Genomic DNA, 23,274 nt, shown 5'->3' on the forward strand with positions numbered 1-23,274 from the left:
CATTAAGGATGAGCTTGGATGCTGGGATTTTTTTCCTTATGCATTGCAGAGTTATATAGTTGTCAAGAATATATATATACACACACACACACACACACATATATATATATATATATATATATATATATATATGTATGTATGTATTAGATCTGAGGCAAAAAGAAACTTGATGGTACATCCCTAGAAAATAATAATGAATAGTAGATAAATAATAAAAATGTATTCTAAACCAAACAACACAAAGACCTGTGGCCACTCTGAGAGCAGGCAGGACAACAGTACCAGTAGGGGGCACTCTGACACTGACCTGTTCTGTGGAAGGCTCTGCTGGATGGAAATATGACTGGTTCCGACGTTCCTCAGATTCCCATGAAACTATAATCCTTATGAATGCGGTAGAAAACATCAGAATCTCACAAGATGGTATCTTTGATTCTGATACTGCATTCCCTTGTCTCCCTTCAAATGTTATCAGCAACATAGTTTAGTGTACTGTTTAGCTGTAAAATGAGACAGCTGGTTCAGCTGGTGTGTGGTGCTCAATACTTGAGTTGACTGTATCCAAGATGGTAGTGGGGGCACAAACTTTCTCATTTCACGCTGAGTGGGAGTTAGAATGGACACCCCTCTCATACACACGTCATCAGTCGTCATTTTTATTTTGCTGAATGTGAACAAAAAGTTATTTTGGTCCCTGTATTTTAGGACAGTGCACCTTAACATGTGAATTAGGATACAAGCACTGCATTTAATACACCAACAATACATCATAACATGTTTTTCATTCTGTGAAATCACTTTCCAACAGATATACCTCAGCCTGTCCTCACTGTGTCTCCATTATGGCTGAGTCCTGGAGCCTCAGTAACTCTGAACTGCAGTGTTGAACATCCATCTGCAGGATGGAGGTTCTTCTGGTATAAGGCTGTTCCCAAACTGTCAGACGACTCCTACAGCTATGAGCTGATACCTGGCAGCATCCATGGGACTGAACAGGATTCCTACATTGTTGATGGACAGACACACACAGCAGGATATGTGTGCAGAGCTGGAAGAGGAGATCCAGTGTATTATACTCATTACAGTAGACCTAAGTTTGTCTGGTCTGGAGGTAGGTTTAGTTTGACTTTTCCATGCTCAGATGATTGTATAAATGCACTTGTTGTGACCTTTCCCTCACACCAGTATCAGGTCAGTAGTTTAGTTTTCCAAACATCCTGACACATAATATTGTTGTCTACATTTATTCAAACCTTTGACTTTGGAAATCCATAACCCAATCTTGTAAGGCTTCTGCATTACATGTCAAGTCACAAACCATAATGTTTTTAAAAATGCTTTAAATTGGGGCATCGGTGGATTAGTGGTAGAGCAGGCGCCCCATGTACAAGGCTGTTGCCGAAGCGGCCCGGGTTCGACTCCAGCCTGTGGCCCTTTGCTGCATGTCACTCCCTCTCTCTCTCCCCCTTCACACTCATCTATCCTATCCATTAAAAATGCCCAAAAAAATCTTAAAAAAAAAAAGCTTCAAATTTCAATTAACAGTACAATGGTTGTGTTTTATTTAAGGATTAATATTCCTTATTATTAGTTAAATGTTTAAGTTAAGACATGGTAAATTAACATCCAACAATCCTCTCCGAAATGCATTTTAGGCATCAGTTATGTACTCACGTTTTATGTTTGCTCTCTTCTTCCTCTCTTCATTTTTTGGCATTCACATTGAAATTTTGTACCCAGAGATCAGTAATGTACTGTATGCACCCTTCTATTTGTGCAGTCTATGAACTGCACGTTCCTTCACAATTTGCACACGTCACGTTTGCACTAATGGCATAACATGCACTGTGTTACACTGGTGCATGACTAAGAATTGTTTCAGCCTCAACTGTCAAAATGATTAAATCCACATTAAACCTGAAGGATTGTTTCCATGGTGTAATTTTAAATTCTATTATATACCTGTATTGGTGTGATCCTTTGTGTCTATACTCCAGCATTTAAACACATTAAAACCAACAAGGAAACCAAATGATTGTTGTCGTTATGGCCTTTTTTAATTTCCATTCTTCCTCTGCTTTTTATGTGTTTTTAGATTCTCATTCAGCAGCGTCTCTCACAGTGAGTCCTGACAGAATGCAACACTTCAGCAGAGAGCCTGTGTCACTGAGCTGTGAGGGAAACTCTGCTGAGTGGAGAGTGAGCAGGTTTTCTGTAGATGGCTACCCGAGACACTGTTCTTCTTCCTCTTCTTCTTCCTGGGGGACCATGACTGGATCCAGATGCAACATGGACCGTGACTGGCAGAGTGGAGTCTACTGGTGTGAGTCTGAAACAGGACAGTTCAGCAATGCAGTCAACATCATTATACAGTGTGAGTCTTAATTCATTTAAAAGATTTTGTTTCTGAAGTATTTTAACATTCTGTTACATAGTTTTGAAAATGTGAAGGTGACTGGCATTATACAAACTGATTTTCAAAATGAGTGAAACTTGATGACCTTTAAAAGAGTTCATCAGCTTTGGTTCATTCAAGTATCATTTCTTTATATTATCCAAGATGTTGTCAGATGGATTTGAAATGAAAGGACTGGTTTAAAGGTCCAGCGTGTAGGATTTAGGGGCATCTATTGGCAGAAATGGTGTATAGTATTCATAACTATGTTATAATTGGTTTATAATCATCTGAAAAAAGCGTCATTTGTGTTTTCGTTCCCTTAGAATGAGCTGTTTATATCTACATACGACCACGGTAGTTTTCCTACAGGCCTCATTAACGGGAGAAGTTTCAGTTCAGCAACCTTTTGGACTTGAGTTATCTGCCTGAACTAGCTCACAGGCTCTTTCTTCTATGTGTCCTACATGAGCCATATTTGAAATCATAACGGTCATGTTGCCTGTTAATAATCATCCGTAAATACAACATCCATTTTCATTGTTATGCAGACGACACACAGTTGTACATCCCAATCAATCCCGGTGATCATTGTAATGTAGCAGCCCTCCACAACTGTATCACTGGGTAGCACTTTATAATACAGCCTGTGTTTTACGACGTAACTCCCCGTGTCTTACGGCGTAACTTCCCGTGTCTGACGGCGTAACTCCCCGTGTCTTACGACGTAACTCCCCGTGTCTTATGGCATAACTTCCCGTGTCTTACCATATACTTATTGGGACTTTCATGGTAACTCTCTGACATCTACATGGCATTTTAGAGGAACCTGTTGTGTAGTTTCGCTTGTCTTACAGTAGACCTGCCGGGGTCTTACAGTGGAACTGTCTTATGCCTTATGCTGTCACTCCCAGTGTCTTATAATGGAACTTCATGCGTCTTACCTTGCACTTACTGGGACTTCCCGGGTGACTCTCTGACATCTACCATGACATTTTGGGGGAGCCTATATGGTTTAGTTTCACTTATGACTTACAGTGTAACTCGCTATGTCTTACAGTAAAACGTCTTACAGTCCAACTCCTGATGTCTTACCATGTAGGCCTACTTATTAAAACTTATAACTATAAAATCAGATATGATTTACAGTTTTAAAATACACGAAAATCATACTGCAATATGTAACCTGTTTAATCACACAATGACAACTTCAGAGTTATAAAATATCTTTATTCTTTACCACACAGATACCTGGTACTTACATGCTAAGTGCCCAAGACTTCCCCTGTAAGTACCAGGGACCGGGCTGTATTGTAAAGTGCACACTGTTCATCCTTCCTTACCATGCAGGTACCTAGTACTTACACTCTAAGCACCCGAGACTTCTGTTGTACCTACCAGGGACTTTCCCTGTAATTACCAGAGACCTACACTGTACTTATCAGGGACCGGGCTGTATTGTAAAGTGCACACTGTTCCTTCCTTACCATGCAGGTACCTGGTACTTACACTCTAAGCACCCGAGACTTCTGCTGTACCTACCAGGGACTTTCCCTGTAATTACCAGAGACCTACACTGTACTTATCAGGGACCGGGCTGTATTGTAAAGTGCACACTGTTCGCCCTTCCTTACCATGCAGGTACCTGGTACTTACACTCTAAGCACCCGAGACTTCTGCTGTACCTACCAGGGACTTTCCCTGTAATTACCAGAGACCTACACTGTACTTATCAGTGAGCTGGCTGTATTATAAATTGCACACTGTTCACATTGTGTGATTAAACAGGTTACATATTGCAGTATGATTTTCGTGTATTTTAAAACTGTAAATCGTATCTGATTTTATAGTTATAAGTTTTAATAAGTAGGCCTACATGGTAAGACAAAAGGAGTTGGACTGTAAGACGTTTTACTGTAAGACATAGCGAGTTACACTGTAAGTCATAAGTGAAACTAAACCATATAGGCTCCCCCAAAATGTCATGGTAGATGTCAGAGAGTCACCCGGGAAGTCCCAGTAAGTGCAAGGTAAGACGCATGAAGTTCCATTATAAGACACTGGGAGTGACAGCATAAGACAGTAGCAGTTCCACTGTAAGACCCCGGCAGGTCTTAGAGGAGTTACGCCGTAAGACACGGGAAGTTACGCCGTAAGACACGGGGAGTTACGTCGTAAAACACGGGCTGTATTATAAAGTGCTACTTATCACTGAAATAAAATACTGGATGTCAGACAATTTTCTCCAACTCAATCAGTCAAAATCCGATGTCATTGTTATAGGTCCATCCACAACAAGAAAACTAATTTTGGAAAGCCTTGGCGATTTAACACCTCTTTTAAAACCCTCAGCCAGAAATCTCGGCGTCATTTTTGAGCAGGACTTGAACTTTGAACTTCATGTAAAAAAAAGTGGTCCAGACATGTTTTTATCATTTGAGAAACATAGCCAAAGTCAGGTCTGTTATCTAAGCCACAGATCTGGAGAAACTCATCCATGCTTTTATTTCCTCACGCTTTGACTATTGTAATAGCTTATATACCTGTCTCAGCCAGAAATCACTTCACCATCGACAGTTAGTACAAAATGCTGCAGCTCGGCACTTAACTAGATTTAAAAAATGTGACCACATCACCCCTGTTTTAGCATCCCTGCACTGGCTGCCTGTTCATTTTAGGATTGATTTTAAAATTCTTTTATTTGTTTTTAAGGCCAGACTTGGGCTAGCCCCTGCCTATATTTCAGACCTTTTATCCTCACACAAACCAGCTCGCAGTCTAAGATCCGCTGATAAGGCCCTGCTAGCTGTTCCAGGGTCTAGGCTGAAAACAAAAGGCGACAGGGCCTTTGCAATCAGGGCCCCTAGACTCTGGAATGATTTGCCTGAGGAAATCAGGTTTTCAGAGGCTGTTCCTCATTTTACATCGCTCCACAAGACACACTTTTACAGGAGGGCTATTATGAAGTAATGTTTCAGTTGATGTAATGTTTAATTTGTATGTATTTTGCGTTGATATTGCGTGTGTGCTGATATTTTATGCTGTAAAGCACTTTGTTATTTATATTGAAAAGTGCTACACAAATAAAGTTATATTTATTATTATTATTATTATTATTAATAAGTTCCAATGGAACTATAATCATTACAAATGGTGTAGAAAACATCAGTATCTCACAAGATGGTATCTTTGATTCTGATACTGCATTGCCTTTTCTCCCCTCAAATGTTATCAGCAACATAGTTTAGTGTACTGTTTAGCTGTAAAATGAGAAAGCTGGTTCAGCTGGTGTGGAACTCGGTACTTGAGTTTACTGTATCCAACATGGTAGTGGGGGCACAAACATTCTCATTTCACATTGAGTGGGAGTTAGAATGGACACCCGTCGCATACACACATGTCATCAGTCGTCATATTTATTTTACTGAATGTGAAAAAAAAGTTATTTTGGTCCCTGTATTTTCAGACAGTGCACCTTAACATTTGAATTAGGATACAAGCACTGCCTGTAAATCCACCAACAATACATCATAACATGTTTTTCATTCTGTGAAATCACTTTCAACAGATATACCTCGGCCTGTCCTCACTGTGTCTCCATTATGGCTGAGTCCTGGAGCCTCAGTAACTCTGAACTGCAGTTTTGAACATCCATCTGCAGGATGGAGGTTCTTCTGGTATAAGGCTGTTCCCAAACTGTCAGATGACTCCTACAGCTATGAGCTGATACCTGGCAGCATCAATGGGACTGAACAGGATTCCTACATTGTTGATGGACAGACACACACAGCAGGATATGTATGCAGAGCTGGAAGAAGAGATCCAGTGTATTATACTCAATACAGTAAACCTAAGTTTGTCTGGTCTGGAGGTAGGTTTAGTTTGAGTTGTTTTTATGCTGACACAATAGTAGACATGCACTTGTGATGACCATTCCCTCACACCAACATCAAGGGCCGTATTAAACAACATTCTGAAAACACTCTCAGAGAGCTCCTAATTTAGCCTAAATACTTTTAGTAAGGAGTCCTAGCTTAGCAGTGATTTAGGAAAGTTCTCAGAGCAACTTTGAGCGAGGAAGGGACAGAAACTTTTACCTTAGTGAGAAGGTGTAATTGACATGGTTGCTAGGTATGATGCATTCTTTTAACAGATGTGATTGGTTTGAGCCTGCAAGGTGTGGACACCCAGTGGAAATGAAATGAACCACTGACTGTGAAAGTGTTGTTATTGTTAGTGTGATCACTCTGCTGATGGAAGGTTGAGACAGACTCAAGTCATCACTGCTGCACTGCTTCATTTTTCTAGTGCTTCAAATATCTTGCTATTGTGATCATTTTATGTCTGACGTTATAGCATTAATGTGTTGGATGGAAAATGTGCGCGTACCCCGAATGAGATCAACCACAAACATAATTCCTGCCCAATCTAATCTGTAGCACTTCATTAACTCACTGTCATCCAGTGTTTGGAGAATATTTCTCTTACCTCTTTGTGTTTCTGCCATTTTCTCCTCTGATTAAGAAACTCTTAATCCTCTTTAAAGTCCTCCGCTTTACTCCTAACAGTTTTTCATCTTAGGAGCTCTTTGAAGCTCTACGATGACTTGTGAATAACTTTAATCTTTACGAGGACCTAGTCTTACCGTTAAGGACATTCTATGAAAACATCAGATACTGTCTTTTTCTTCTTTTCTTCCATCCATTTCTTCAGCTTCCCTTTCCTCTGTTCTTTTTTCCATTTTTATTTTGATGTACTTTCTTACTTTGCTCTATTTATGTTTGCTTGTTTCCTTCTTTCTGCCCCCCAAACCCTTCAATGCAGGGCTTTTAGGTGTAATGGGGTATTTGTCTGTTTTTGTGTTGCTGCTTTTATGTAATGGTTCCCTGTGGTACTTATATTTTATTATATACCTGTATTGGTGTGATCCTTTGCGTTTAAACTCCAGCATTTAAACACATTAAAACACAGTTAAATCAAATGATTGTTGACAGTATGGCCTTTTTTATTTTTTTCATTCTTTGTTTGTCTGCTTTTTATGTGTTTTTAGATTCTCATTCAGCAGCGTCTCTCACAGTGAGTCCTGACAGAATGCAACACTTCAGCAGAGAGCCTGTGTCACTGAGCTGTGAGGGAAACTCTGCTGAGTGGAGAGTGAGCAGGTTTTCTAAATTTGGCCGCACAACACACTGTTCTTCTTCTTCTTCTTCTTCTTCTTCTTCTTCTTCTTCTTCTTCTTCTTCTTCCTGGGGGAACATGAATGGATCCAGATGCACCATGGGCCGTGACTGGCAGAGTGGAGTCTTCTGGTGTGTGTCTGAAACAGGACAGTTCAGCAATGCAGTCAACATCACTATACAGTGTGAGTCTTAATTCATTTAAAAGATTTTGTTTCTGAAGTATTTTAACATTCTGTTACATAGTTTTGAAAATCTGAAGGTGACTAACATTATACAAACTGATTTTCAAAATGAGTGAAACTTGATGACCTTTAAAAGAGCTAATCAGCTTTGGTTCATTCAAGTATCGGTTCTTAATATTTTCCAAGATATTGTCAGATGGATTTTATTGCTCATTGACACCTTTATGACAATAATCATCTAACATTAATTTTGTACTTGAAGTACCAGAGTTTTGAAGCTCTACCAGTCTGTAGCACACTGCCACAAAATCCACATTGGCTGCCAACAAATACCAATAATAATGAACGTTAATGTTTGAATACATTAAAATGTTATTATAGCTGTAATTTTAACCATGTACATCACCATAGTGCCATATTTTCCAGCCTGATGAAGGTTGGCTGCTTGGTTAAATTGGCATTTTCTGAATGTAATTTCCAAAACAGTCAAAATTTTTGCTAAAAAGTCACATCCCAAGTCACCAGCAGCTGAAATGAAAGGACTGGTTTAAAGGTCCAGCATTTGATGACAGAAAGATACATTTACAGTAAGACAGGGATTTCTCAGTTACTGTACGCAGCTGTAAAATTAATTCAAACATTTATTTTCATAATGTTACATCAGCTTGTTTAAGCTGCACCAGCTGATCTCTGCAACCAAATCTTTGTATTCTTTAATCTTTTTACAGACGGTGATATTATCCTGGTGAGCCCTGTCCATCCTGTTACTGAGGGAGATTCTGTCACTCTTGGCTGCAAATTCAGGGCAGAAAAAGTTCCTTATAATGTGGATTTCTATAAAAATGACGGACACATCCCAAATGTTACTGGAAGGGAGCTGACTATCTCTGCAGTGTCAAAGTCAGATGAAGGCTTTTATAAATGTACAGGAAAAAAATCACCACAAGGTTTGCAGAGTTTGACGTCACCAGAGAGTTGGATGTCAGTAAAATGTGAGTGTGATTAAAACAGTTTCTTCAGCATTTTTTTGTAAGCTGTGTTACGGTCCAAGATAGAAAGATTATAACTGAATTAGTCTGACTTTGTTTAGCTTTTTCAAAAACAGTTTAAACTGAAGTAACCCTTCAGACATGGTACCTAGACCCTAGGTCCGTTATGCGTTTCCACTGCAAACAGTACCCTTAAATGTGGGTGGGTTTGTTGTCACTCGCTGCTCTGTTCAGCACTCATTGTAAATGGAACAACACCTGCACCTCATTTATTGTCTACAGAACAAGGTTACACGGCGACATTTTCAGAGCAAAACAGAGCAGACTGCAGTGAGAGCCTCTCTCCATGGGATATTTAAAAATAGCGGGGTTGTGCCTTTAGTCCTTCTCAGGCAAGCTCAGGGGTTTAGTGTTGCTGGAGCCCACAGGAACGACGCTCCACAATGCTTTTTTTTCTCTCAGTGAGGATTAGAATATACACAGTTCACATAATGTGGTCGAAATTAATATATATATTTTTAAATGTTTGAAGATCCACTCATTACTTAAAATGTATGTCATCCAAGAGAGACAGAAAAAACTGAAGTGATGGTAAAAGTTGTCACAGTGCAATTTAAGCTGTGCTGATTGATTCACGTCATCATCAACTCATGCATTGAGTAACATTACAAGAAAACGTTCCACCTTTTTTCTGCTGCAGGAGACAGCAACATCCTTTATTTTTATAGTTGTATTTTACAAATGTAAAACTTGCCACGGTATGAAGAGTGGTTACAAAATCAGCCACAACTCAGCCCTGAGCAGAATGACCGTCTGCTATTGACCAGTCAACGGACTGCAGTGTTCACAGCTCCACCTTTTAGCCCCAGATCTGTGTGCTAGGTACCCCAACAGAGGGGGGGACCAAAAATGGGGACAGTACAGAACGGTTCCATTGGTACCATCCACAACTTTTCACAGTGGAAACGGAAAAAAAGCGCAACGAACTGAACTGAACTGTTCTGTGGAAATGGGTCTTAAATGTGTATGGTATCTGATCAGGGGTTTATAAAAGTGTATTTTTGTGTATGTGGTTTTCTACTTTTCGTAGGAAAATGTACAAGCAGTTTGTGAGAACAGTCTGATGTGTGTTCTTATACATTTTTGGATGTTAGTCATTGTTTTCTTACTGTTGGAGTTTTATTACTTTGGCTTGACTGGACCTTGACTCTGTGTTTATGTAAAGCACTTTGGGAAATCTATTTGTGAAAAGTGTTATCTGAGTAAATATTAATATAGAATATTTATTATAGCAGCGCCCAGGCCTCCATTTCCTGTGCTGTTGATTGTTGGGCCGGTTTGTGGAGTTTTACTGATTCTTCTCCTGCTGCTGTTTCTGTATCTCTACAGGAAGTCAAAAGGTGAGAACTTTTACTTCTGATGTTAGACTGACTCTGATGTGATTACATGTACTGTAGTAACAGTCGAACAATTCGCCATACAAAACAATGTAACAACAGATGTCTTTTTCCTCCACAGATTCATGCTTTGTGAGGTTGGTCCAACACTCTCTTCTCTCATTCTGAATGTGACAGTAGCACAGTGCATATGCTTTTTAAAGTAACTGTATTAACTTCATGTTTTGGGCCCACCAGGTCTCAGAGCAGCAGTCGGGGCCCTGCTACAGACCACATGATCAACCAGGATGAAACTCAGCTCAAAGAATATGCTCCTCCTCTCCATGGTCAGCCTTCATGCTGATTAATTTTATGATTTATCATCAACTCTAAGACTAGTATTTCACATGTGATTATCTGTTTTGGTAGTGATGGCCAAATGAAGCCTCATGAACCAATTTCTTTATTTTCTGACCCCACCAGATGGCGCTCTTGGTTTAAATATAAAGTCTGAAGGACTGGCAATGAAGTGTGCTTTCAAACCTTTGTTGAGCAGACAGTGCCATCTAGTGGCTTCAGAAAATAAAGACAGTGGTTCAAGAGGACTCATTCGGCCATCACTATGTTTTGGAATTATGTAGAATATTCTATAATGTGATTCAAGGTTTTAGTATGACCTTGGCTTGATTTTCACTGTTCTCTATGAATCAATCAAAGGCTTTGAAGAACCTGAACATCGTAAAGTATAGACTTTATATTTGACACTGAGCAGTTAGATATACTAGAATAAGATGATCAGGTGATTTATTGGCATTGTTTACTGGGGCGTTACTGTTTAATGCAAAACAATCATAGGAAAATCATATCCTGTAGCGGCGGATGAAACTGTTTATTCAGAGGTCAAACCAGGAAAAGCTCTTGGTAATAATACAGCATTAACACAATGTGCATTTTTGGATAAGTCACTATAGTGATTTATTTTACAGATACAGATAGTTAAATGGGTTAGAAATGGGAGTTAAATGTCTTTGAGCACCCTTAATTCTTAAATAACCCTAACCTTGTTTTTCCTTTTGGTTTTCATCCAGATCAATAGAGAGATCTGCATCGACAAGACCAGCAGAATGGATGACAACATGAATAACTACATCAGTGTTTAAACAGTATTTGCTATTTTTATTTAATTATTGTGTGCAGCTCCGCTATGCAAATATCAGACATTATTCTGTACAGTTAAACTAATGGCAGGTCATTTAAAGAAAATGATTATGTGGGTCTTAAGCTTCTGTATTGTTAAAAGTATGGTTGACCATTTCTTGTATCAATAAACTTTTGTTCCAGTAGTTTGCTTTCAGCAGTGTTTTTAGTTGTTCTTGCATGATTTCCTGTACATAAGCAGTTTATTTATTCTTCCATCTTCTCTCTGATTGTAGTGATCCAGTAAAGTCAAGCTTTTGTTAGATGTATGTTTCTTTGATAGAAATCTAAACACTTGCACATTTTTATGCAGATGACATGCTTTTATGTGTCAGCGGCTCTTCTCTTAATCAGGCCATGGAAAATCTACACACTGCTTTTGATACATTTCAGATCTCTCTCATCAAACATCAGCTTCTTTTAAATTCTGGTAAATTTAAAACAAGTTTATGCTGTTCTCTAGGTCACAGGTTTCCAACCTGAGAGTCCTGACACCCACTAAGGGTCACCAAAGCTTCACAGTGGGTTGAGCTAAATTATGACAATATGTGACCTAAGGTGTTGACACAGATGTTTTTACTGATGAAATCTTGCCACCAACTCTTTTGAGCAACATTATTACATTGTGTTCCATGTTGATCTTACTGACTGCTTGTATTGTTTTTGACATAAGCCAACATACAAATTAGAGATGTCAGTTTAGGTTAATTTTGCTTACGATAGCACGACACCCATAACCTGGTAACTAACAGGTTACTCTTTAAGGGGAAAAAACTCAATGTGAAATACAGGAGGCCTTTCCTTTTAGTCTGGTGCTTCATTGACTCATTGAGCTTTAGCACCTCATTTTAAAATGCCATCCATTTAGAGGTGGTGAAATTTTAATATTTTGTGTTATAATGTTGCCCTTTCTTTTCTTTTGGCTTTGCTTAGATACAGCTGGCTATCCATGTTAACATGCAGAAACATAGTGCCCACTTCCCATCTTCTGATCTCCACTGGTTAGCTAACGTTAGCCTTATAGATGCATGGTTTGTCCTGGGTTGCCAACTTTGGGTACTTATTGATTATCCATTATTGCTGTCTGTGTACAAACAGAATACACCACTATGATAGATATTATACAATGCAAAATGTCCAGCAATTATTTCTAATAACTACTCATCCTAGTTTTGTCGCAGGGACCATTTGATGTTATCCATGCTGTCTTTATATCATCATGCTATCGGTGGCTGGGCACAAGTGTAAACAAGTCAAAGTATACGATCAAACCCAGTGTAGTGGTGTGAGTTTTATGTAGTGGAGAAAAACGGAAGCTACGATGGATGACTAAATGCCTCTGATCTTGTATTCAGATGTTATTTAACTTCTTTTCCCCCACACCTCTCCATTTCAGAAGCAGAGTGCAGAGTTTCAGTGCTGGATGTGAGGGTGGGGCTCGCTTTGTTCTGTGTGCTGTTGTTATTCTGTACAGATTAAGGAGAATGTAGTGAGGAGAACAGATTATCAGATGTTTGTTCAACTCTCTATTTTGAAATGCCTTAGGTTATAATCTGATAGATGAGCCCATGTAATTAAATGAGCAATATTGTGTGCAATGTACTTATAGCCTACTCGTGAAAATCCGCTGTGTGGTCAGTGGCCCTACACATCGAAATATGATGCTCTAGATACTCCTCCAGTGTCAGGTTAGGATACTCAGGGACAGTGTGTCAATTCACTCTCATTGCGTGCAGGATCTTTTCAAAACAAGTGTCTGTTTTCACAGGAAATGTACAGTTTTCACTTGATTCATATACACAGACTTTTTTGAAAATAAACTTCCAACATAGGTTTACTTAGATTTAGGTTTACTTCTTTAAGTTTAGGCAACAAAAGCACATGGTAATGTTCATAAAAAAAAACATCACGGTTTGGCTTAAAATAAGTACATTTGTTACTGACTTAACTTCACATGAGCATACTACAGGACTAAAGGTAGGATTTATGAGGGATATGTTGGCAGAAATGGAATACAATATATTAAGTACTGTATGTTTTCTGTTCTGTATAATGTCCTAAAAAAAAGAATCCTTGTGTTTTACAGTCAATAAATAGATAAAAAAAAAAAAACAAGGGAAGGGATTTTGTTTTTTAAATGATTTTATCTAATGTTTCCTGTCAGGTGTTTCAGCAGAGGACCCACCAATGATGCACTACAGGGAGAGAAACAGCTCTTTATGTCTAAAAATCAGAAAACCACCACCACATAAAGACATCAAGTGGCGTTTTAATGAGAAAGTCATTGTTATGCAGATGAACGTCACACCTAAGTACATAGGTAAAGTGAATTATAATCCACAGGACCACTCCGTGTGTATCAACAAGTTCAACGACACAGACAGTGGCAGCTATCAAGTTTCAGTCACTGTTTCGGAATTATGATGAATCTGTGGAGAAACACATACTGATTGTTGAAGGTAAGATCTGAATGCTTCTCTTGTCTTTAGCCAGTGTATGGGTCTTCTTGGTCTGCAGATTTCATTGTTAAGGTTATTATGGCAGTCCTTATGATACATGTTTCTTTAACTTGCAGTATTTAGCGCAAGACCGCCTTCAAGATTTTCTCAAACCTTTTATGACATCAGACACCCCTTTAAATGCTTACACCACATGTTTTCATTGTGACTTCAAAAAAGTTCTATCGTCCAGTTTACAAATAAAATCACATACACTGTACATTGTTACACAGTTGGCATCTGCCATTGTACATTATTTTCAAATAATATGTGGAAATTAAAATCTCAGTCTTAATTTCAGATCTTTCATTTGCCTATGAATCTTTGATAAAGACCACGTGGCTTGAACCTTCATGTAAATTTTGTGTTACCAGAACCGGCTGCTGACATAGAAAGTATAGACAAAGCCTAGGTATGCTGGGATACTGTAGGGGCACTCAATGGCTAGGGAAATAAATTCATGAAAAAATTACTTAAAACATGCAGTTATACATGCATATGTGTGTTGTGGAGGCTTTATCTGAGTCCTGTGTTGGTACAAACTTATTGATGTTGTTATTCCTACTAGTTGCCACCAGAGGGTGCCAACAAATCACCCAATGCCTCAATCTCTCTGTTTGGGTGGGTGTTGCAGAAACTGCTCGTACACCCAGTGGCGGTTCTTGCCATAGGCGATATAGGCGGCCGCCTAGGGCACCATTCCAAGGGTGGCGCCAAAATTGCACCTGTGACAAAAACAACAACAAAAAGTTTCAGTGTGTCATCACAGTCTGTTGGCGTCTGCCATCTTCTCCTCTGTAACCCACTCACCCACCTCATCAGCTATCACTACACTACTGAGAGGAGTGTATGTGGAGAGAAATAAAATAAAACACAACAACAACAACAACTACAACAACAACAGTAAATCCGTGTTGAAATCAGGAGGAGAGCTAGTTATCATTACCTCTGAGCAGCAGGTGGCCACAATGAACAGCTCCACTGATTTACATTGTGGTGCCTTCATCCTCTATTCAGTAAAAAATACTATTGGGCGAAGGTACATTACAACATTCTCATGATGTGTTCAGTGTAATCTTGTAAAATGTATCTTTTGGAGAGAAACTTGAATAACTCCAGCTGTTTAAAGGAGAAATTTGTTGATGTTTTCACAGCAATATAAAGTAGAACTTAGAGAGAGAATTACGGCATATTATAAAAAGTTTTTTGTCACACTTACACTAAGCTCTGGAACGAGACCCCATACTACATTAGAGCGTAACCCCAATACATATGTTTCACACATGCAAATAAACACTATGTGATGGAAGGACAAACCTGCAGTCATTTCACTCACTCCATTTCACTCTGCTACTCTGCACTGTCTGTGTAGCTGCCGACGTTTTGTTGTTTTGCCTCTATTGATTGTTTTTGTTTTTTTTCTGTACTGTAATGTGTTTTTGTTGCATAACAGGAACCTGCTGAAAAACAGTTTTAACTGAGTCAGGCCAGTTTTAATTATGACACCCAATGATACTTTTAACTCCTTTCCTGTATAAATAAATGAAAATGAAGTGAAAGTAAAAAAGCATTTTTTTTGTGTGTGAAAGAAGGTTATGTTCAAGGTTGTTTCATAAATGTGTATTATTGAATTTGTGCTATTTCAAAGCTAATTTAACAAAGGGCTGAATGAATTTAAAACAGTTTAATTATTTTTTTTATAGTGTAGTGTTAGTGTAGTATAGTGTTTCTGTTTTTCACTGGCACAAAAGAAGAAAAAATGACAACAAATAAAAACACAAGAAACACTGATATAAAAACATTGCTATCAACTATTGGCCAAATTGTTACTTTCAGCATTGGTATCATTATCGGCCCAGAATTTCAAAATCAGTGCATCGCTAGTTCAATTAGAAAGTTAATTTCCCACCTTACCTCTCTGAGCTGCTCCATCCCTACGCTCCTGCTTGGTGCCTCAGGTCAGCTGATCAGCTGCTCCTGGAGGTACTGAGGTCCAAGGGGAAGCTCAGAAGGGGTAGAGCTTTTTCTTTTACTGCTCCCAAACTTTGGAACAACCTATCCTTGCACATCAGACAAGCCCACTCACTGTCCATTTTTAAAACTCGTCTTAATACCCATTTTTATTCCTTGGCTTTCAACTTAACATGAGACTCTACTCTTTATTTAGTGTTTTTATTGTTTTGCTTTATTTTATTGTTTTAGTGTTTTTAATTGTTTGTTTTATGTCTTATGCTTTTATGTTTATGTACAGCACTTTGTTTCAGCTGTTGTTGTTCTTAAAGTGCTCTATAAATAAAGTTGAGTTGAGAGTTGAGTTTAAAAAATAGCATATATAGTTCAAACATAGACAGATGCAAATTTTACATATTTACACTCAAGAAAAGCAGTTATAAGTGTCAGTGCAAGTTCATAAGTTCAACCTTTTCAGATGTTCATATTGAATAAGATAATGCAACTTAAACATTTTTGGAGCCCACTCCAGTTGTATGCATCATAGTATTTGAAGCTATGTTTACCAAGTTCAGTGTGAACATAGGGTAGCGCTAATTTTAAGATGTCCTGAGACCTGGCATTGTATTTAAATGCAACCAGAGAGCAGAGGTAACACCGCAGTTTTTGCAGTAAAGCCATATAAATGAACAAGATACAATGCTGCTCCCTTCTGTTTGTTAAGGAGGACCATCCCACCTTTTCATATAAGATGCAATGGAGTGTGAAAAATGTACCACCTATGATGAAGTGCAGCGCTTTGTGATACACTGAGTCAAGAGGCTTTAAGGTGGAGGAAGAAGCATGCATATACACAATATCACCATAATCAGGAGCAGACGTGACTGCAGATTAAAAAATAGTCTTTTGATGAGCAGGAGAAAAACAAGATTTGTTTCTATACAAAAATCCAATTTTGATCTTGTATGTATGTATGTATTTATTTATTTTAGAAAAAAGTTGTCGTACACCCCTTAAAATCAAGAAGGCCTCCAAACCCCCTGTGAAGCTTTGGTGACCCTTAGTGGGTGTCAGGACTCCCAGGTTGGGAACCTGTGACCTAGAGAACAGCATAAACTTGTTTTAAATGTACCAGAATTTAAAAAAAAGCTCATGTTTGATGAGAGAGATCTGAAATATATCAGAGCAGTGTGTAGATTTTCCATGGCCTGATTAAGAGAAGAGCTACTGACACATAAAAGCATGTCATCTGCATAAAAATGTGCAAGTTTTTCGATTGCTATCAAAGAAACATATGTCTAACAAAAGCATGACTTTACTGGATCACTACAATCAGAGAGAAGACAAACAAATAAACCGCTTATGTACAGGAAATCATTTAAGAACAATTAAAAACACTGGCGACAGCAAAGTATTGGAACAAAAGTTTATTGATACATGAAAAGGGTCAACCATACTTTCAAAATACAGAAGCTGTTTATAGTATACAGAAGATATTTTGGATGACAGCTGAGAAATAAACAAACAAAAACCACAGGGTACAATGCAATGCTGATTTAATCAGAAAATACAACTGTCTCAACAGCTTAGATCACATAGTTGTCACAATAAAGCTCAGAGAAGGATATTAAAAGAAGGGCTGCATGTAAACATAAATAAATAACTGTGAAAACAGTGTAGGAATGAAACTTTACACCAGTGGTTCTTGTAAGACGACTACATTATATTTTGAGTTACAAAACATAAATGTCTCATGATAAATATTTATTTATTTATATTAGTTAACATTTTAACTAAATACATAGTAAATTAAAGATGCCACCAATATACAGATCTGGAAAATAAACAGATTCTTACTTCATTATGTATCGTAGTGAAAGCATGCATATACACAATATCACCATAATCAAGAGCAGACGTGACTGTAGATTAAACAATGGTGTTTTGACTAGCAGGAGAAAAACAAGATTTGTTTCTATACAAAAATCCAATTTTGACCTTCAGTTTGCTTGATAGTTTTTCTACATGGGTTTTAAAAGTGAGTAGTATCCAGGCAGAGGCCCAAATATTTATAATATTTTACAATTTCAATGGCAAATATTTCAAACTGTTACTTTCTGTGGTTACTTAGAACAAACTGCATTTTAGGTTGTCTACAGCAGCTGTAATGACAGTAACATATAAGACACAATGCAACACAACAAATTATTTGAAAGGATATATTTTAGAATACTATATGTGAATATATTTATATATGTACACAAAAGCTGCAAATACTGTTTAAACAAAGTTTTAGTTTATCATGTCATCCATTCTGTGGGTTTTCTTGATGCAGATCTCTTTACTGATCTGGAAGAAAACCAAAGGAAAAGGAGAATTAAGCTCATCTAAGAATGAATGGGTGCTTTTTGACATTTAATTCTGTTATTACACAACATGAAATGATGGTCAGTGACAGCGGTGACAACTAATTTGTGTGAGATGAGATGTAAATGTGCCATATACTAATCGGTGTAAAACACTGTAGATGAAGGATTTGACCATTGCTGACTCCTGGTAGTGATATTAAAAACTTACAATGTGACAGGCAGCACAGCATCTAATAAAATCTTACATTATAGAAAATAGAATTATAAAGCATATTTATATTTAGTACAGAGTTTATTGTACTTGACTGTACCTGCAGCTGATCTTGTCGTCACATTTGAGTATTCGTTCTCCTCTGGCTCATAATTCCTCCCTGTTAAAAGAATAAGATGAATTCATGAAAAGACAAATTACTGTACTGTATTCAGGGTAAACTAGCCTTCACAAGTATCTCAACTTTTGCGTGTTATTCTCACCACATAAAATGAAGCATGCAGCCCTCTTAGCAATCAGTGCTTTTAAGATCAGTTACAGAATATGTGACATCCCCGGATTCATTTAAAATCAGTCCTTTAACCAACTCTATTATTTCTGCTCCATGTTGAACAAAAAGTATCTACTGTACCATGTTCAGGTTCTTCAGAGCCTCTGATTGTTTCGTAGAGACAGACGTCACCTACAGAACAGAAAATCAAGCCAAGCTATTCATCATTTTAATCCCATCATGTAGGAATTCCCTAATCTTCTAAAACAGATAATCAAAACTAAAAATGTTAGTCTTAGATTTAATGATGAATCATAACATGAATCAGGATTAAGGCTGACCATGGAGAAGAGAAGCATACTCTCTGCCTTGAGTTTCATCCTGGTTGATCATGTGGTCTGGAGCAGGACCCTGATTGGTGCTCTGAGACCTGGTGGGCCCAAAACATGAAGTAAATACAGTGGGTTTAATAAGGAACATGTAATGTGCTGCTGTTATGTTCAGAATGAGAGAAGAGAGTGTTGGACCGACCTCATGAAGCATGAATCTGTAACAAAAGAAAAAACAGACACTAACTGTGACATTGTTTAGTATTGCAAATTGTTGTATTGTTACTACAGTACATGTGATTACATCACAATCTGATATCAGCAGGAAAAGATCTCACCTTTTGACTTTGTGTAGCGACACACAAACAGCAGCAGGAGAAGAATCAGTGACACTCCACCAACCAGCCCAACAATCAACAGCACAGGAAATGGAGAGCTTTGTTCAGGCCTGACGCTGCTATAATAAATATTATATTAGTAATTACAAGTACTGACTCATAAATAAATGTACAAATATTAGAACACATACACTCATAAACCCTGATCACACACCATGTACATTTAGATTCACACATAAACACACAGTAAAAACTTCTCAGTCTAACCTGTTATTTGATGAAAACTTTTCTTTGGCTCAAAAATAATAAGTAATATGAAGTAATATACAGTTAATTTATTAACATGTATTTACTAGTTTATTTCTGTGTTTCATCACTTAATGCCCTAGTTTATAAAACTAATATCTAACAACAAACTTGCAGGTAAACTCAGCTGAAACTACCCATCTTCTAATTTAGTGATGACTTTTCTAACTCAGACCGTAACACAGCTGACAAATAAAGATTGTGTTTTGAATCACACTCACATTTTACTGACATCCAACTCTCTGGTGACGTCCAATTCTGCCGACCTTGTGATGAATCTTTTCCTCTACATTTATAAAAGCCTTCATCTGACTTTGACACTGCAGAGATAGTCAGCTCCCCTCCAGTAACATTTTGGATGAGTTTGTCATTTTTATAGAAATCCACATTATAAGGAACTTTTTCTGTCCTCAATTTGCAGCCAAGAGTGACAGAATCTCCCTCAGTAACAGGATGGACAGGGCTCATCAGGGTAATATTACCGTCTGTAAAAAGATTAAAGAATACAAAGATTGGTTGCAGAGATCAGCTGGTGCAGCTTAAACAAGCTGATGTAACATTATGAAAATAAATGTTTGAATTAATTTTACAGCTGCATGCAATAACTGAGAAATCCCTGTCTTACTGTAAATGTATCTTTCTGTCATCAAACCAACAAAAAGATTATAGATTTAGTGGAATCCAGCGGTGAGGTTGTCGAACTGAAACTTCTCTCTTTGACCAAGCCTGTAGGAGAACTACTGTGGCTGTATGTAGATATAAACAGCTCATTCTAAGGTAACGAAAACACAATGACTCTTTTTTCAGATGACAATAAACCAATTAAAACATAGTTATGAATACTATACACCATTTCTGCCAATAGATGCCCCTAAATCCTACACACTGGACCTTTAAACCAGTCCTTTCATTTCAGCTGCTGGTGACTGGGGATGTGAGAGTATACAATTAATGTTAGATGATTAGTGTTATAAAGATGTCAGTGAGCAATAAAATCCATCTGACAACATCTTGGATAATATTAAGAACCGATACTTGAATGAACCAAAGCTGATGAGCTCTTTTAAAGGTCATCAAGTTTCACTCATTTTGAAAATCAGTTTGTATAATGTTAGTCACCTTCACATTTTCAAAACTATGTAACAGAATGTTAAAATACTTCAGAAACAAAATCTTTTAAATGAATTAAGACTCACACTGTATAGTGATGTTGACTGCATTGCTGAACTGTCCTGTTTCAGACTCACACCAGTAGACTCCACTCTGCCAGTCACGGCCCATGGTGCATCTGGATCCAGTCATGTTCCCCCAGGAAGAAGAAGAGGAAGAAGAAGAAGAAGAAGAAGAAGAAGAAGAAGAAGAAGAAGAAGAAGAAGAACAGTGTCCAAGGTAGCCATCTACAGAAAACCTGCTCACTCTCCACTCAGCAGAGTTTCCCTCACAGCTCAGTGACACAGGCTCTCTGCTGAAGTGTTGCATTCTGTCAGGACTCACTGTGAGAGACGCTGCTGAATGAGAATCTAAAAACACATAAAAAGCAGACAAAAAATGAAAATTAAAAAAGGCCATACTGTCAACAATCATTTGGTTTCCTTGTTGGTTTTAATTTGTTTAAATGCTGGAGTATAGACACACTAATATAGATATATATTAAAATTTAAAATTCCACCATGGAAACAATCCTTCAGGTTTAATGTAGATTTAATCATTTTGTTATTTCAGGCTACAACGCATGAATGCAAGTGTGCATACACGGAACGACGGCTCTCTGGATACATAACTTCCACGTTTATCCCAAAAAAAGAAGAGAGGAAGAAGAGAGCTAACATAAAAAGTGAGAATATAATTGATGCCTAAAATGCATTTTGGAGAGAATAGTTGGATGTTAAAGTGCCACAGTAAAGCACCATTATGTGGAAGTAGCAACACCAGACCAGACAAATACCCCATTACAACTAAAAGTCCTGTATTTAAAGGTTTGAGGGACAGAGAGAAGGAAACAAGCAAACATAAACTGAAGGAGGTAAGAAAATACATGAAAATAAAAACAGGAAAAAAGAGCAGAGGAAAGGGACGCTGAAGAAATGGATGGAAGGAAAGAAAATAAATGTATCTCAATGTTGTACAACAATACATATTGAAGAAAAACTTGGTTTATTTTCCAGATCTGTGTATTGGTGGCATTCTTAATTTAAAATGTCTTTAGATAAAAAGTTAACACGGAAATAAATGTATAATATTAATATATTAATTGTAATAACAAGACATTTTTGGTTTGCAACTCAAATTGTAATGTCGTAGTCTTATGAGTTTGAGTTATGGATTTCCAAAGTCAAAGATTTAAACAAATGATGTGTAAAAATGAAAAGGAGGTCATGAGATTCACTCATGTTAAAATTATTAGTACAGTAGTTTGGAAAACTCAAACTAAACCTACCTCCAGACCAGACAAACTTAGGTCGACTGTAATAAGTATAACACACTGGATCTCCTCTTCCAGCTCTGCACACATATCCTGCTGTGTGTGTCTGTCCATCAACAATGTAGGAATCCTGTTCAGTCCCATGGATGCTGCCAGGTATCAGCTCATAGCTGTAGGAGTCGTCTGACAGTTTGGGAACAGCCTTATACCAGAAGAACCTCCATCCTGCAGATGGATGTTTAACACTGCAGCTCAGAGTTACTGAGGCTCCAGGACTCAGCCATAATGGAGACACAGTGAGGACAGGCTGAGGTATATCTGTTGGAAAGTGATTTCACAGAATGAAAAACATGTTTTGATGGATTGTTGGTGGATTACATGCACTGCTTGTATCATAATTTAAATGTTAAGGTGCACTGTCTGAAAATACAGGGAACAATAATTTCTTTTTTACATTCAGCAAAATAAAGATGACGACTGATGACATGTGACTTACAATCAGATACTCTCAATGTGAAAGCATCACTCCACTCTGTTGAAGACTTTTCATGTTTCAGTGTGCCCACACACCTGTAGTCTCCACTGTGTGATGACAACACATATCTAATCATGTTTTCCTTTTGTTTTTCAGGTCTGTATGAGCTGAGTGTCGTCCACTCATACTCCCACTCAGCGTCTCCTCCATCCTCAATTTCACATGTCAGTGTGATCGTCTCCAGATAGTATATCTCAGGCCAGTTGGGTCGCAGGGTCACAACAGCTCTGTTTGTAACTGTTCATGATCAAGAGGCCACAAATATAAAGATTAGAAAAGATTAAACATCAAACTCATTTCAGTGTTAGTCTTAATCCTCATTCAAAAATACACAGTGTGTTATTTTCTGCATTTTATATTCCATATCATATTACCGACTGGATCACTGTACTCTGTGTAGTAAAGTGGATCTCCTCTTCCTCCTCTGCACCAGTAGAGTCCTCCCTGTGAGACACTGATTGTTTCATTTGAGAGGAAGACAACATCTTGTGTGGTCAGAGGTTCAGAGGCTTTATTGCCTCTGTACCAGAAGTATTTCCAACCAGATGATGATGATGATGATGATGGGCTCACAGAGCAGGTCAGCGTCACACTGCCCCCTGATGGAAAGTGTCTGCTCAGTCTGGCCTTTGGTTGTGCTGTTTAATTTAGACAAAGACATAAAAGTGGTCATTATTTCCCTGTGAATCAGTCCAGTTTGAAAGAGAATGAAAATGAATAATATAA

At 37.9% G+C, this 23,274-nt stretch overlaps 2 protein-coding genes across 2 annotated transcripts in view; one reads left to right on the plus strand and one right to left on the minus strand.

The window, feature by feature from the left end:
* The window catches only part of LOC125884319 (uncharacterized), a 268,232-nt gene that overhangs the window by 163,925 nt on the left and 81,033 nt on the right, over positions 1–23,274 (plus strand). The window contains exons 35-37 of the mRNA XM_049569217.1: positions 809–1,111; positions 2,096–2,374; positions 5,964–6,063. Coding sequence (XP_049425174.1) covers positions 809–1,111; positions 2,096–2,374; positions 5,964–6,063 — 682 coding nt within the window. The remainder of the gene's footprint in view (positions 1–808; positions 1,112–2,095; positions 2,375–5,963; positions 6,064–23,274) is intronic.
* The window catches only part of LOC125884294 (Fc receptor-like protein 5), a 70,040-nt gene continuing 64,652 nt past the window's right edge, over positions 17,887–23,274 (minus strand). The window contains exons 14-16 of the mRNA XM_049569195.1: positions 18,760–18,810; positions 18,448–18,507; positions 17,887–18,116 (exon numbers count right to left, since the gene is read on the minus strand). Coding sequence (XP_049425152.1) covers positions 18,109–18,116; positions 18,448–18,507; positions 18,760–18,810 — 119 coding nt within the window. The 3' untranslated portion in view covers positions 17,887–18,108. The remainder of the gene's footprint in view (positions 18,117–18,447; positions 18,508–18,759; positions 18,811–23,274) is intronic.

This window comes from Epinephelus fuscoguttatus, linkage group LG23 (assembly GCF_011397635.1).
Source record: "Epinephelus fuscoguttatus linkage group LG23, E.fuscoguttatus.final_Chr_v1".
NCBI classification, from domain to species: Eukaryota; Metazoa; Chordata; class Actinopteri; order Perciformes; family Serranidae; genus Epinephelus; species Epinephelus fuscoguttatus.